At 32.9% G+C, this 17,030-nt stretch overlaps 1 protein-coding gene across 1 annotated transcript in view; it reads right to left on the bottom strand.

Moving 5' to 3' along the window:
• Positions 1 to 17,030, bottom strand: part of PAN2 (PAN2-PAN3 deadenylation complex catalytic subunit PAN2) — a 101,519-nt gene that overhangs the window by 74,437 nt on the left and 10,052 nt on the right. Inside the window, exons 3-7 of the mRNA XM_072529703.1 lie at positions 15,550 to 15,719; positions 11,884 to 12,004; positions 5,788 to 5,981; positions 4,825 to 5,045; positions 1,301 to 1,580 (exon numbers count right to left, since the gene is read on the bottom strand). Coding sequence (XP_072385804.1) covers positions 1,301 to 1,580; positions 4,825 to 5,045; positions 5,788 to 5,981; positions 11,884 to 12,004; positions 15,550 to 15,719 — 986 coding nt within the window. The remainder of the gene's footprint in view (positions 1 to 1,300; positions 1,581 to 4,824; positions 5,046 to 5,787; positions 5,982 to 11,883; positions 12,005 to 15,549; positions 15,720 to 17,030) is intronic.

Genomic DNA, 17,030 nt, shown 5'->3' with positions numbered 1-17,030 from the left:
TGGAATATTTTGACCATGTTATGCGTCACTCAGAGAGATATATACTTTATTTAATAATACAAGGCAAGATAGATGAAAGAAGGGGCCAGGTCGAAGACGAACGTCATAACTTAAAAACCTGAGGGAATAGTTTAACAGATCCTTTGCATCTCTTTTCCGAGCTTCCGTCAACAAAATTCGTATAGCCAATTTGATAGCTAACGAACGATAATAGAGCAGGGCACAAGAAGATTTATGAAAAATAATTGTATAACTGAAAGTTCTAAATAAATATTATAAATAATTAGAACCGTGAATGTTAAATCAAGGTCATATTATGTTATACTCATTGAGAAATAATGTATTTTATGTTAAAAACTATTTTAGTGTGTCACATTCATATTATTTTATTGAGAAATGCAGCTATTATGACTAGAGATAAAAATTGGAGAATATTTGTTAAAATGTAAAACACTTTTAGTACGTGGGAGTAAAGAGAATTAATGATAGAAGCATAAAAATTAACGAATACATTCTGGCAGGAAAGAAAACTTACTAGAAATATAACGTAATCAAAGATAAACGGCTCACTAAAAACAGAAAACTGAAAATTTACAGAGCAGAAATTAGACCAGTGGTCACATATTGTGCTTTATACAGAAGACGAAGAAAAATTAACGATTCTAGATAGAAAAAGAATTAGAAGAATAGTAGGCCTAATAAACCTAAGTAATAGTGAATGTAGCCTAGAAAACTGAAGAACTACAAAATAATTAAAACTCTGAAAGGAAAAGGTACCGTCAAATTTATCTTAAGGTATATACAAAGTACGAAGACTCAGCTGGAAGAAACATCTAGAAAGGAGAAATCCAGAAGCAGATATCAAGAAAATCTGACAACACCGGTGATATATAGAAAAGGAAAGCCCAAAATGGAACAAGAAGTCTAGATAATTGAGAACATTGTATAGGTTGGACTCAGAGACTGGAGAGGAATATGCAGAGACATGACAAGACAAGACACGCAACCAATTGTAGAATCAAAGAAGCTTAATTTTCGATGAGAGCGGTAATCACACAGTTAGGAGTGAAGACGCTATGGTGATGATTGCGCGATTATATCTTAATGTCATATATCTAATCGAAACAGGCGAAATTACATTTTAGATTATTTTTTATATGCTTTGAGTGGAGCAGAGGTTCAGATTTAAACCATTAAATCAGATCTTAACTTACATAAAGAAATGTTAAAAATGGTATGTTTGATTAGAATGGTTTAAATATCTTAGAAGTTAAGCTATATTTACTATTTTAAAATTTACCTGTATACTTTTTGCATAAGATGCAGAGGCCAATCAGAAGCCAAAGGTATTTCAGGAGGAACAATTGGCATGGGAATCACCGAGAGGGGTGTATTATAATCGTCGATACTAAAACTTGGATAAACGGTTGGTGTATCTGGCATTTCACATGGTCTCGAGAACGAGTTAACAACAGGTTCCGTTACGTTGGAGCCTGAAAATACGTGTATGTGGCCTGTATTATCACCACAAGCCATAATCTGACTGCTGGAGGATATATCAAACGTTAAGCACATAGCACCTAAAAAAATAGAAATTTTATTTTAAATAGTAAATCAGAAAAAAAATATTTTTGTTTGTAAAGAGCTAATATTTTGAACAAAAGATAATTGCATAAAATGCAAGAACCCGAATTCCGCTTAACATAAGATATGTTAAGATCAGTTATCAGATATACTGCAACAAACTTAAGTTTGGGAATATGACTCATACTTCGACGATGCGCAGTGAATCGTGTTTACCGGTGTTACCATGGAAACGACCAGTGTACTGCTTGCCAGTGTCGTAGTTTGAAAAGTACGTATCGCAGAGAGTGTTTGATTTGACGTGTTGGATATTTTATTAATTTTTTTAGATTAGTGCTTAGTATATTGGTAGTAGTAATTAGTGTAAGTATTATTAAGTCATTTAGGGTATCTATAGTGTGTTTATTTTAGTTATTAATAATAGTGACTTAACAATATTTCTCCTAAAAAGATAGGAACAAATAAAACCATCATACTTTTGAACATCTCGAACAAACTGCAGGTGGCGAAAATCCAAAGACAATGTGCAAATCCTAAGACAATAGGAGTGTCCTAATGAAAAGTTATGATATCCGTTCAAAACGAATACAATATTTAAAGCAGCTAATTCAATTTTGATCTGAGCGTAGAAGCATAATTTATACCAATAAAAGACATATAGGTACACATCAGCCATACTGCACCATATCACTGGGCAGATCAACGTGGAAAAACTTTAAAGAAACCGATTTCTAAGAGCAAAAGGCTGATTATTGTTCAGGCTGGAAAAGAGACTGGATTTGTACCTAACGCTGGGTGCGTTAATATGCGTGTGAATTTTTAAATCAGGTGCATGTTTATAATTAAAAAGTCAATTGTTATAACAATAACAGTATTGTAAGCCATAATTACTTTTAAAGTTTCATAATAAATCAAATTCTATTTTTGACAAAAATTTCGATAAAAAGCTTATTAACGACTGCCTACGAAACTAATAACGAGTTAAAGATCTTTCAGCAAAAATATACAATGATTATTTTTATTTTAATTCGCCGAAAAATCCTCTAAAATAATTTTTACGATAATTTTTTTTACTATCGAAAAAATATGAGCTTTGATAAAAGGTAGAGTGACAACTCATAACATACTTAATATTTATAATGATGTTGAAAATATAGCAAAAACTAAATTTTCAGAAGAAGTGTGGTTAGAGGCGTGGATTAATATATGTAAACACGCGCAAAATTATAAAAACATTTAAATCGAAAAAGAACATTTATTAGACACTACGCTGTACCACTTACGCAATTTGTTGTTAATACTAGTTTATCCGGAGAAAGCTTTTCTGAGGATGAAGATTGTTATTCAAATTCGGGAATAGAGATCTTAGAATCATGCGAGGAATCATAACTAAATAACTAACTTCTTGTTTGGATAAATAAATATATTACTTAATTAGTTAAAATAAACTACTTATTTTTTTGTGTTATTGAAACCCTTCCTTCGGGGTAATGTTAATAAATTGTAAGTATTGAGGAATTTGTTATTTATTAAAGTACTCCTAGTATTTTATTCATTATTTTTCGTGCAACTGACTATAAACTTCATAATGATTAAGAACTATGAAAATAAAAATTAACAAATTCATTGTTAACATAATTGGATATAATTGTGAAATTTTTTTTTAAATCTACCTGTTTCCGCCCGCCGCTGGTAGAAACAGTCCGCCCACCTGCGTTAAACACAACGTCACATTCCCAAACTTAAATTTGTTGCACTCTATGTTAAGTTTAAAACATTAACGAATCAAGATGACCACTTAGGATTGGAAATATTAAATACGGAATAAATATGTGACCGATTATTTAAAGATTCGAATATAAAATTAAAGTTAAACAAACATATATAGGCAAAATAATGAAAGGGTAATTTGGAAGCATATTTGTGACATGTAAGCGGTTTTTCTTGTGGATTTTCGACCAAGCTGTAAAATTATCTATGTAAATTCTAAATATATGTCAAAGTTCGTCAAATATTGTCAGTAGATTTAGCCACATTATCACAGAGAAAATGAGCACAAACATCACTCCGTATTTGTTTTCACCTCGAACATGTTTAATATCTTCTGTGTACTCATTATTTTCATCAATTATTATTCCCAGATATTTATATTTTTGAACTTTTTTAATGTTTTCCCCCCGTGTATTGTTATGCTTTTTTAACCACCATAAATCGTGTCTTTTTGCGTTTATGGGCAATCCATTCTCTTCACTGACTTCTAGAACTGTTAACCATTTGTTTTAAATTGTCAAGATATTCCTCTCTCATTAGAATAGTTTTTCTAGTGCCTCCTGGATTATTTCCTCAGAGTACATTGAACAGAGTACGAGACAGAACACACTCTTGCCTGACACTCCTTCCAATCTGTAATTCTTCTGAAAAACTTTGTTCTCCTTTACCACAGCTATAATATGAGCGCTAATGATCCTGCTGCCTCTTGGGTCTATTTTTTTCTTTTCAAGTAATTTGATATGGTGATTATATCTGTAAAAGGCCTTATTTTAATAAAAAAAAAACAAGTACACTGGCGGATTATTAACATTCATGTACCTACCTTTCCACAAGCACATTTACGGCGAATAAGGTTTTCCTCGTTCCCAGTGCATTTCCTAAGAGATGTGGCTTCCTTTATTTTCTAATACCTTAATAATAATTTAATATCTAAATTAATTTACGTATCATCGAAACGCAGACTCTTGATCGGTCTGTACTCATAAAAGAACATATAATCTCCTGTCCTGATTTAGGCAATATAACTGTCACTCTGATTAGAGGGAAAATTCACTCTCCCAAATACCTACAGAATCTAAAGGATTGAACTCTCGGACTGTTTTCGTCTTCTCGAGCCTTAGTTGACCTGGGGTATTGGAGTATCTCCCAAAAATGTTCGAACACATGTGAACGTCTTGGGCAGTACCGCGTTTTGCATGGCCTTATACATATTTTCACAGGACCCAACTGTTTGATATTCTTCAGAAGTTTCTTCGGAATGACACGAGTAGTAGAGAGGATAATAAGAGGATAAGGTATCGTCTGGGTGCTTTCCAAGACAAACGTTGTTTATCAATCTGAGAATGACTTCGTTTTCTGCATTAATCAATCTGAATAATAATATCTAAATGGCTTCCAGAATATTACAATTTCCTTATTTGCCGCAACTTATCAAGTAGCTAGTCTTTTATAGCAAATAAGAACAATTACCTGGATTTTCCATTTGAAATAAACACAGCTTTGGTTCGGCCAACGCAATGGTATCGAGTAATTGTATCTGTCCTAATACAGAAATCACAGTCAATCTTGATGATATAGACGGAACAAATTTTAAAAAGAATGGATCTATAACAGTCTGCATCGGAGATATTGCTCTCAACATTCTTAAATCATACACCATTAAAAATCGGTCAACAGCTAATGAATTGTGCCTAAAACAAGGAAGCATAATATGTTGAGTAGAATAATAAATATGAATAAAAAAATTAAAAATATACTAAAAAAATTAATTTATAAATCCCTTTTACAATAATTCTCTTAAAATAAATATCTAAAACTACTATACATATACAGACGATTTCCAGAAAAGAAAAAAAGGATACATTGCACAGCAACCACAAAAGTAAGCAACTTCATATCTCCTGATATCTAAATCTAAGGGTTTATTTTATACTTGCGGTCAACGAGATATTTCACAAAAATAACTTCCCATTATTAAAGGATCTGTAATATGTACTATAGATATAGATAATGGATAACATCGACATACGTAAGTGCCTTACAGGAGGCCAAGAAAAAGGGTAAGGGATAAGTGGTTGCAGACTACCTGTTGATATACAGCGTTTTACGGAGAGACCGGAGCTAAAGAGAAAGTGGCATTAATGATTAGAAGTAAATATGTAGATCAGCTAGAAGAGTGCAATAAATTATATATCGCAAAGGATTTAAAAAAACAAACAAATAAAGACTGCAGTATTTGTTATTATTTAATCAAAAAATAACTAGAAAAAACCTATTACATAATCATGTTTAACAGCTTTTCACACAAATAACATAAAACTTTAAAAAGAGAGCTTACGTCAGTTACAGCAATAAAAGCTAAGGGAAAATACCTTATTATTGTGTTATGAATGTCACTGCAAGCTTAATTGTTTCCGTTAGCGTTAAACTCACCTGTTACTAAAACCGCACGTAACAAGAAGATTTCCTTGCACATCGAAATCACTCAAGCTTCCTGTATGTGTGTCTATGCTATGCTCAACATTTAAACTCGTTGGATCACGCAGATCTATACGTCCTAATGGATTTCCAGCACACACGAATCGACTGTGAGGTCTTAACATAACACAACCTTCACCAACATCTGCCTAAAATTAAAAATTTTTATAAAAACTTCTTTAGAGGGTATTTAACCTTCGGAGTACGGAGATTATTTTATTTACTAACATTAAGATGATGGGTCAAGCGTGACCCATTCTCATTTTATTTTTAAAGGTGTATAAGGGAATATCTTTAACTTAACAAAAAAACAAAGAAACATGAAAATTATAAACCTAAATTATTGTATGTGTTTAATTTTTTTTAAAATGGTTCCCCACCCTCGTTTTTTGACAGTAGTTGCATTTAATTTTGACAATATGACTTCTTCACGTTTTGAATAAATATTACAAACAAATGTTTTACAAAAGTCACACCTCTTTGAATATTTATTGTCACTATCTCTACAAGAATAACAACGACCTCGTTTTGTTGGAGAATCCGACACTTCTGCTTGCTTCTTTACACTAATACCGGTGGTCTTTATTGCCAACAGAAGGCACTTAACAAATCTAATGAAGGTCAGAAGTTACAAAGGCACAAATATTGGCTCAGACCATTTCATGGTAGAGTCGTTTCGACAAAAAATTTACAACGCCAAAAAAAGAAAGGGGCACTAGACAAGTAAAATATAATTTACATATGCTAAACATTGAAAAGATAGAGAAACAGTTCCAGTCACACAAAAGAATCTCTAGACCAAGCCTGGGAAGTCGACCCAGGACGGTCAAGCACGGAAATTTGGAAATAACTGCTAGGGAGCTTTGAAATTAGCAGCCGAAAGTACATTGGGAATATCCCAAAGCGACTAGTTTGACCAAGAGTGAATAAAATAACAACTGAGAAGAATGAGACAGTTACGACCATGCAACAACGAAGAACTAGGACAACAATAGATATAGGTGCAAAAACTTAAGGAGAGATAAGAAACGCATATAAGGAAAAAAGAAACGAAGATTAAACCAAATAAACCGTTTTATCACCAAATAAACACTATTAGAAAAAAATTCAAGCCGAGAATCAACATTTGTAATGATAAGGATGTAACCGTTTCAAAAGATAAAAGAAAATCATTATAAATTTCAATAATTTTTTTTAAATAAAACTTCTAACCCCATCTATCTGTCAAGTACCTACCTGTAGCCGACTCAAGGATTCTTCTGTAATTCCCAAATATATCCGGTAGATGAGCATATTTTTCAACTTGTCACTCACGCCCAATTTCCAGATTCAGGCGCCATGACAGCGCTTCGCTCTTTTCTGTTAAGACCGTCCAACCGTTAAGACGTGTTTCCAAAGTGGGTCTCAATTCAGAGGTGAGCTAATAAATCCTTTTCTTGTCCATATTTCAGATAGATATTTATTTTTTAAGACCCTTATTGGAGAGGCTATAATGCTGATATTATATTTCTAATACTCGTCGCAAGATAGTATTGCTATGGAGTTATTCCAGATCATGGCCCAGTAGCAGTATCTTTTTATGGAATCCCTAACCCCTCTTATCTAGGATGGTGGTGATTTGATATAGTACGTAGCTGAATCAATTTGGTGACTGATTAAATAAGAAGAGAAACAGAGCAGATTAAGGTTGTACCAATTTTTATTATACCTACTTTCAAGACAACAGAAATGATTATGAACTCAAAAAAAATGAAAATATAGTGAAGTGTTCTAATTTAATTTAAAGGTTTATTTTCTTCATTGTTCCTAGTTGATAAATAACTATATTATTTTCAATGTAAACAAATTTCGAAATTTGGGGTTAATATATATATACATTCATTTTCTTTATAACCAATTCTTAATTTAATACGATACAAAGATTTTTTGTTTATGATAATGTTAACATAAAATAATATTTTGGAATCCCTTTGGGATGACGTAACTTTTAATGTTTTCTTTTTGTTCATTACTAAGAAATAATAAAGAATAGTTTTCTTGTAAACTTTCAATAAATCTTAATTTTTTTTTGCTCTTCCCCTTCGAGGATAAACCAGGGGTGGCGTCCAATAATAAATTATAATTTCATATTATCTAATTGTGCTTGAATTTAAGATACGATATAGTTTCTATATGTTTAAGAAAACCCCGCCCAATTCTCTTCGACAGTGAGCGATTCAGGCCTTGTATATATTATTGTAGCACGGCAAGCGTTACAAGGATAGTAACTTGCTTACCAACAAAGAAGATATCCTGTTAAGATGGGTAAGACACTTTCGAGAGTTGCTGGAAGGGGAACCTACTAACAACATAGAACTCGAGTATCTAAACAAGGAATTCGTGGAATCCCCCTTGATAGAGGAAGTAAAAATATCTATTAAAAAAAAAACTAAAAACCACAAATCACCAGGCAGCGATGGTATCCCAGCAGTTATTTAAACACAGCGGAGAGCAGATCGCCAATGTGTTACACAAAAATAGGAACCAATTAGAATACAATAATTACCGCCGAATAATTCTCCTAAATACAGCATACAAGATATTGTCAAACATCTTGCATGAGAGATTGAAGCATTCCTAGAAGAATATCAGGCAGGTTTTAGTTGTGGACGTTCAACTATTAGACAGATCTTCCTACTGAAACAAATTCTCGAAAAAGAGCAAGAGTTTAATAGAGAACTGTACCATCTGTTTGTTCATTTTAAAGCGGCATATAACAGTGACAAGACCAAGTCTTTACAACGCTATGAATGAGTTAAGAATTCCAAAAAAATTTGAAATACATAGGGGGTTAAGGCAGGGAGACACATTAGCGTGTCAGCTTTTTAACATAGCCTTAGAAAAAGTCGTATGGGAGGCTAATTTAGATAGTAGGGGAACTATTTTGCATATATCAGTCCAAATTCTAGCATATGCTGACGACGTAGACATTATACCAAGAACCAGTGCGGAAACCACGGAAATCCTTACATATTCATGCCGACTAACACAAGCACAAGATCTGAAAGTGTTGACTCAGATCTAGTTTTCAATGACGAAAACTTCGAAACAGTCAAAAGTTCATACAGTATACTCCCTCTATAACGAACACGGTTATTACGAGGTTTCGCTTATAACGAGGTACATTAGATGTCCCGTGAATTTTCTATTGAACTATTACCCTCTATAGCGAGGTAAATTTGGTTATAACGAGATAAAATAAGATTGAAAAACGTGTTTTTTACGTTTTGGCCCGGCCGTAGCTATAAATAAATACCCTTAACTGCGCCGCCCGCAATAAAATTCTTACAATTTATGATTCTTAGTTGGAAATTTACAATTTATGATTCACAAGTGTCATTGTAGGAGGTTGACCATTCACACCTAATAAGGTCCTAATAGACAAGATGTGGAAAGTGTTTTAAAGGTTGTCAGAAACTTTATCCAAAGAAAAAACGCAAATGAGGAGGCATAAAACTGTTTCACATCTTTAGAAAATATGATAGATATAATACTGAACAATTTAAATCAGTCAAAAATGACAAACTTCTTCCAATTGCAGACGCAATATTTTATGTTATTCTTGAAAATACGCTTTATACAGACTTACAGAATACAGATTTTTTGTTTTAACGTATATCATTGACAATAAAAGTAAACAACTCTTTTTTGTTTTAATGTATTTCATTGACAATAAAAGTAAACAACTTTTTTTCAAAAACGCCATTCAAACAATATTTATTAGCATCTTATATTGCTCCGAATGGCTTCACTATAGAAAGTTAATGTTTTAGAAAACTACATATTCATATGTATGCACAGTATTATTGTTGTTGGATATAACGAGATCCGCTTATAACGAGGTAATTAGTCTGCCATTTCAGTTCTCGTTATAGAGGGAGTCTACTGTATATCTAGGAACATCGGTTAAAACCAATAATAACACATCAGGCAAAATAAAAAGGCGGATCAAAATTGCACATAGGTTTTGTTATGGTCTATCAAAGTACTTAGCTAACAAATGTCTGCCTCAAATAACTCGTATTTACTGTAGTATATACGAATGATAGTCTTCGTTTTCATATATGGATCAGAGGCATGGACCCTAACGAAAACAGACGAATCCTCTCTATCTATTTTTGAAAGAAAGGTAGTAGGCAAAATATTCGGAGCGATTTGAAAACGGAATATGGAGTAGATATAACTTTAAACTGCAGAATATCTACAAGAATAAGTTTGATGGAAAAGATATTACCACTATAACCAGTCGAAACCATCTACGGAGAGCAGGATATGTAGCCCGGGCTTCGGAATCGAACATGATAAAAAAATATTTTAACAGCGCAGCCGGTGGAAATAAGAAGACGGAGCATACCAAAGCTAAGGTGGATAGACAGGGTAACACAGGACGCTGCAAAGATCGGTGTTACTAACTAGAAAATCCAAGCAAGGGACAGAGCAAAATGGAGCAGAAAGTTTGAGAAGGTCGAGTCCCTTTAAGGGCTGTAGCTCCGTGATGATGATTGTAGGGAAATGATGGGTTATTTCCTCCCATTTCCCGCAGCGCACCAAACCCTCGTGGTGACCTGTCTAGTTTTGTTACAGGATTTGTTTGCTGATTCGTTTATTTCCTCTTGTGGGGGTGAAAAATTATACACTTAAACCTTTTTATGAGCGGTTTATTAACTTCCACGATATCGTTTTTGTGTACACTTTATAACACTAAACTAAATTTGACTATACTCTTGTAAGAATAATTGTGTGGCACAGGTGGGAGAGAGAGGGAAAGAGCAACGTCTTGATCGACTTAACAACTTGAAATACTTAATGCGACTGGGGACTATGAGACTAGAGGGGGCAAAGGGACGAGAGGTGTGCGGGCCGAAGAGGTGTCAAATACGCTGACGATCGTCTGGTCTTTTTTACTAATAGATAATATTTGATATTTAAACTACAGAGGCGGCGTTAAATTAAATTGGAGTAGTAAAAAATTAGTTTGTTTTCCAACACACTCCCGGGCCTTGAAGCATTGCTTCAAATAATAAGATAGTTAACAACATAACAAGAGAAAACAACAAAAGACAACAAGAGCAAAATTAAGCACTTAACAATAAACTATCAACTAAACATAGAATACATGGGTAATTTCACAGATTTCCTAAAAGATATTATACTTAGTAGCTAATCAACACATTTTACAATACAATGTAACATTTACCTAATTCTGGCAATGGACACAATTTTGTGATAGGACGTGTGAGTTCCATCCTTCATTTTGATATTAACAACACGAACCTTGCCATTACTGCCATAAAAGACCTCAATCACTCTGGCAAGTGGCCAATATAAGGGAGGTGTATTATCTTCCTTCAACAAGACAAGATCATTTACTTTAATATCCTTATTTGAGGTGAGCCATTTGGGACGGTTTTGCAACCTATTCAAGTAATCTGTGCTCCATCTTTTCCAGAAAAGTTGGATTTTTTGCAATTTTCCCAGAGATTTAGTCTAGAGGAGGAAATTTCACTTACATCGGACTCCGGGGAAAAGGTGAGTGGTTTGCCTATTAAAAAGTGACCAGGGGTAGTACAGAGAGATCTCCAGGCTGATTGGACATGGCACAGAGGGGACGAGAATTGAGAAGAGCCTCTATCTGGGCTAATACAGTTGAGAATTCTTCAAATGTGAGTGTTAGATTGCCAATAAGCCAATGATGATAAAACTTGTTTTATATCAAAGCAAGGAGAGCATATTGAATTAAAAATACATATTGACTATCAATCAGTACTAATCTGGCAGACGCTGTCGTTTGGTAAAATAGTATGCGAAATGATTAAAAGAAAGTATTTTTTAAGGTCCGAAAAGTAAAATAAGAAAAATTTTAAAATTGATCAAATCAGCATGTATAACAAACAGTCTGTATAAATATTTAGAACCACCTATGTGTTTTGTCATGATTTCAAAAAGTAAAGGATAAAAATTATGATGTAATCTCACTAACGTCTAGACTGTATTTAAAAATTAAGTACTTACTACTAATGTTTCTTTTCCAACATTTAAATTGAAGTCTATTAGTTTATCTTGGTGACTTCCCAACAAGAAGCGGTTAGGTGACATTTGTAACATACATTGCATTTCATTCATATTACCAGAACTGGAACCAGAAATAAAAATGTTATCTTAGGACTAATAAACAAACTATAACAATCATTAATTATTATTAAATAATATACTATTAGTACTTAGTATCTTAAAATAGCGAGTAACAATGTTATTAAAGTATTATTTTCAACTCACAATGCTTTGTAATTTCTATATACCCTATAATAAGGATATTATTTTGATTAATAACTCGAAACACGTGTAGAACAATGGTGGAGTTCGAATTTGTCGAATAATTTGTCTACAATAAACTCATTTTAAAAACAACAATGTTCATAATTTAGGAAATTTTACAAACGTATCCAACATTAGGCAAAATGGCAAAATCAAGAACATGTAAGTGGTGGAGTTTCAATTTTTATCGAGAATTCCTATAAATATTGCAGTATTGCTCTGATAACAAATCTAGAAGCTGTAGCGGTGTCTTTAGTATGTTCACTAAGTTGACATCTGCAATCTTTACATCGCTCCTAATTATGATCCAAGTATAGCAGACATTTCTAATCTTCTAGGTCAGATTCCTACACCTCGAATTATACTGGGAGAGTTTAATGCACACAATTCATTAAAGGGCTCAAAAAAAATCACACATGGGAAGAAAAATAGAAACTATCCTAAATAATCTCAATTTAAATCTACTTAATGACGGCAGGAATACCCGGTATAATGAAGCAGCAGGAGAGATTTCAGCAATTGACTTGTCAATTTGTAAACCAACCTTGCGACGTAGTTTATCATAAGGTGTAATAGATGGTAAAGAAAAGGCAGATAGTCTAGCTAGATCCGCAGTAACCGGTACAGCCGCATCAGTCGAAAATCTAACGGTGTATTTAGATTTTAAACCTTACTTAAAAGGAAAATTGCACGATGTTTGGCAAAACCAATGGAATAGAAGCAATACTGAATTGATAGAAATCGTCTGTCCTTCTCTGGAACTTCTGGTCTTCAAAGCGACAACATCAAGTACCAATATTAGGTCTCAGATTAGGACACACGGCTGCAACACATGAACACTTGCTGAAAAGAGACCGAGAAACCAGTGTGTTTTGTTTGTTAATGTAAAGTGACAGTGAAGCAAATTTTGATCAACTGTCCAATATACTCAGTTGAAACACTATAGTACACAAGTAGTGGAAATAAAATACCTGGGAATTACACTGTCTAGCTATGGATACCTGGACAAAGAAGTGGATCAAGTACAAAAAGCAAATAAACTGGCAGGATGCCTTAATAACACTATATGGCGAAACAGACACATTAACATTGAGATGAAGTCAATAATTTATAAAGCCAGTGTAAGACTAATAATGAAATATGCCTCAGAAACAAGACCCAACACAGCCACAACGCAAAGGCTACTGGAAACTGCAGATATGAGAGTACTGAGAATTAGAGGAAATACGCTGAGAGATCGAAAGACAAGTAAAGACATTAGAAGAAAATGTAACATACAGTGTATAAATGAATGGATACAAAATAGAAAAAAAAAAGAATGAAATAACCACAGAAGCAGAATGGAGCAGACCCATGTCGTCAAAATAGCAAGAGATAAGTCACCAATTGGCAGAAGTATTGGACGACCGAACAAAAGATGGAATGACAACCTTCCATAATTTTAATTTTAATTGCATATTCCATTCTACGCTTATATTTATTACCTAGTTCTTGATGTTCTCCGCCTTTCATCTGCTTCTTATATCTGTACTTCTAGCTCTGCCCCATAGTGTCTTACCATTGATTTTTCTGAGGGTTTTAATCTCTGCTGTTTCTAGCATTCTTTTTGTTCAATCTGTATCAGGTCATGTTTCTGACGCGTATGTCATTGGTCTGATTACTGTTTTCTAAATTCTGCCTTTAATTTATTTTCCTATATTTTTATTTCTCCATATTGTTTCATTCAGGCAGCTTACGGGTGTGCTTGCTCTATTCACTTGATCTTCAACTTCTGTTTCGAACTTTCCGTAGCTAGATAGTGTGATACCTAGATATTTGAACTCCATCGCTTGTTCTATTATCTGACCCTCAAGCCCCAATTTATATCTTACTAGATTTGCTGTTATAATCATGCATTTGGTTTTTTTGGGGAAATTAACATGTTAAATTTTCTGGCGATTATATTAAATTGGCGCAGCATACGTTGTAAATCATCTTCACTTTGAAAAATTAGCATTGCGTCGACTGCATAGCAGATTATTGTAAGTTGTTTTTCTTTCATATGATATCATTTTTCGTTTATATTTTTTTATTATTTCATCTATGATCAGGTTGAACAATAGACGGCTCAGGGAATCCCCCTGTCTTATCCCATTGCCAGCTTCAATACGGTCAGTTAGTTCTTCTACTTTTACTTTTATTGTGTTGTTCTGGTAGATATTTTCGATCGTTTGGTTATTCCTAGAGGTATCTCTGTCGTGTACAATAAGTGGATAACGTCCTTAAATTTGACCCTTTCAAATGCCTTTTTAAGGTCCACGATTTGAAAATCATTGAATACTCAAATAACTGTATAGTTACATTCTTAGTTATAAAAAATGCATTAGATTTGTTTTGTATGGATATTTATGTATTATATCTTTTGCCAATATGTTGATAGTTAAAAAAAATGATAACTCAAAAAGAATGATATTTGTATGTAAGACAGAAAGTCTATATTCCCTTATGAACTCCAACAAAAACCAAATAAATCCAGGTAGAATAACCTCGTCAAAAGACTAACATATATCCTATATACAAGTAGGTAATGAAAATCCAGAACGTTAAAACTTAACTTTTAATAAGAATTCATTTCTTAAAATTGTTTAATATAACTGTAAATCATCTACAACAAAAGAGTGCCATGAGAAATACTAATTCGTAGTGGTAACAATAACTGGATTCGTAGTGGAACCAAAGTAAAAGATGTCTCGACTCAAGAACAAAACTTCAATGGAAATTTTCTGAGCTTACTCAAAGATAGAAGGATGCAGAAATGTAATTAGGAAAGTCGACCCCGTATAGGGATAAAGGCAAAGAGAATGATGATGATGATGACCCTAAGACAAAAGGATGACCTATGGAACAAAAAAATTATACATAGGAGAACTTTGATTCACAAACGCCAAAAAGGAAGACCACAACTTAGGTGGTCAGATGACATAAAACAACATGTCGAATCCAGATGGATGCAAATACTGCAAGATAGAAGAAAAATGCGGGGGAGGCCTATGTCCTAAGATGGGTTAAATAGATAGAATATATTCAATATTCCCTCGTTAGCAATAAACTCTAAATGAAAATTCAATTATACGCTTGATAGAAGCCGAAATTTGTAGCACCACACATTTTTTTAAATTACGTCAAAAACGAGGTAAAAGCAAATTAAATAAATGTTGTTCATGAATACACAAGACAACAAAGAAAACTGTGGCCAAATATTTTGCCCTGAGAGAGTTAGTTATAAGTAAAGAGATTTTCCTCGTGTATTTAAAATTGGAAACTGTTAACTAATATCTTTTTCTAAAGTAAACTCTACATTCAATTATGCAGATAAGCACTCACCTATGGGTATATACAGGTATTCCCCTTCGTATTTGATATCTTAATGTGCTCGCTGTTAAACACAGAATTCCATCATCAACAGGGAGTATCTGTCTAACTTCTTCAGTCGCATGTATTTGAAATGAAGTGTATTTTGATTGTCCTGGTGCAAGATAGGAAGTTACGTGACCCTAGTAAAAAATATTAAATTATTTAACAAAATAGGCATTGCATGCACTGTCTTCATGGTTTATCATTAGTTATACTAAAGTTTCAAAAATATAGGCAGTAAATTCTCAGAACTGTGAATGCGATAAAGCGACAACATCGCTGCCAGTTTGTGATAGATATTCTAGCAATTTATAATTTAAACATTGACATGCAGCAAAATTATCATATTAATGATCGTTTTGTATTTGGTATCTAATAAAATGTATTTAATAACATCAATATTTATGTATAATATTATATTTATATACAATACTCATATATATATATATATATATATATATATATATATATATATATATATATATATATAGAAAACATCTAAAGTACGATAATATTCTTTGTAAAAGTCATACATGACAACATCGTATCTAGGACTGGTAGAAAGAAATAGTAGACCAACGTTGTCATAATATAGAGAGAGATAAATTGCTCATTGATTTCCTAGCTTAGCATTCAGTAGAGTAGCATTCACACTGTTCTATTGAATTTTAAAAATTAATCTTAATATAATATGAGATTTATATTTAACTTTTGAAGTGAATACTTCTTATCACAAAAAAACGCTTCCCAAAAAACTACTTTCAAATTCCATAATTTTGTACAAAATATACGAGACAAAGAAACTTTCTATGACATTTAATGACAAACTATATTTTTTTTTAATGACATTTTTTGTTTGTTACAAAAATTAATTATCGAAAAGGCAGGTAGAGAGATTTACCCTGCTGTTATTTCAATGAAAGGTTTCTTTTCATTGGAATTACTTATATTTTAAATATACTAATTTACATAATTATGAAAATCCAATTCTGAACTTGCAAATTACATGAAGTGAACTTTTACTTTTAGTAAACATATAAACACACACACACACACACATATATATTATAATTAAATTAAATAAATCGAATCGAATATACCTAATATATACAATAGGTAAGTAATCATTTTTTTAAGAGCAAAGTATATTGGTACAAAACGTATTTTAGTTTGAGAACTAGGTTAACAAAATAAACTTACATACGAAAGTAATCTTGATAAAATGGTTCGACCTCAACAGGAAGTCAAAATATTACCGAAATTTCCACTCTTGTGTCTAAGTCCCACATTCTATCTTCTTCTTTTATAGGGTGTCTTATACAATTTTTACAAGACTCAGGTGTGACATTTTGTATGGCAGTAGCTAACAAGCACTTCACCTCCTCCATTTTAAAACTCAAGTTTTCTCTTGCCACTTGGTTTTTTATTTGAGCCCATATAAGCTCGATAGG

The sequence above is a fragment of the Diabrotica undecimpunctata genome, chromosome 4 (assembly GCF_040954645.1).
Source record: "Diabrotica undecimpunctata isolate CICGRU chromosome 4, icDiaUnde3, whole genome shotgun sequence".
Lineage (NCBI taxonomy): Eukaryota > Metazoa > Arthropoda > Insecta > Coleoptera > Chrysomelidae > Diabrotica > Diabrotica undecimpunctata.
The sequence above is the reverse complement of the archived record's forward strand: the minus strand, read 5'-3'. Positions and strand labels throughout refer to the sequence as shown.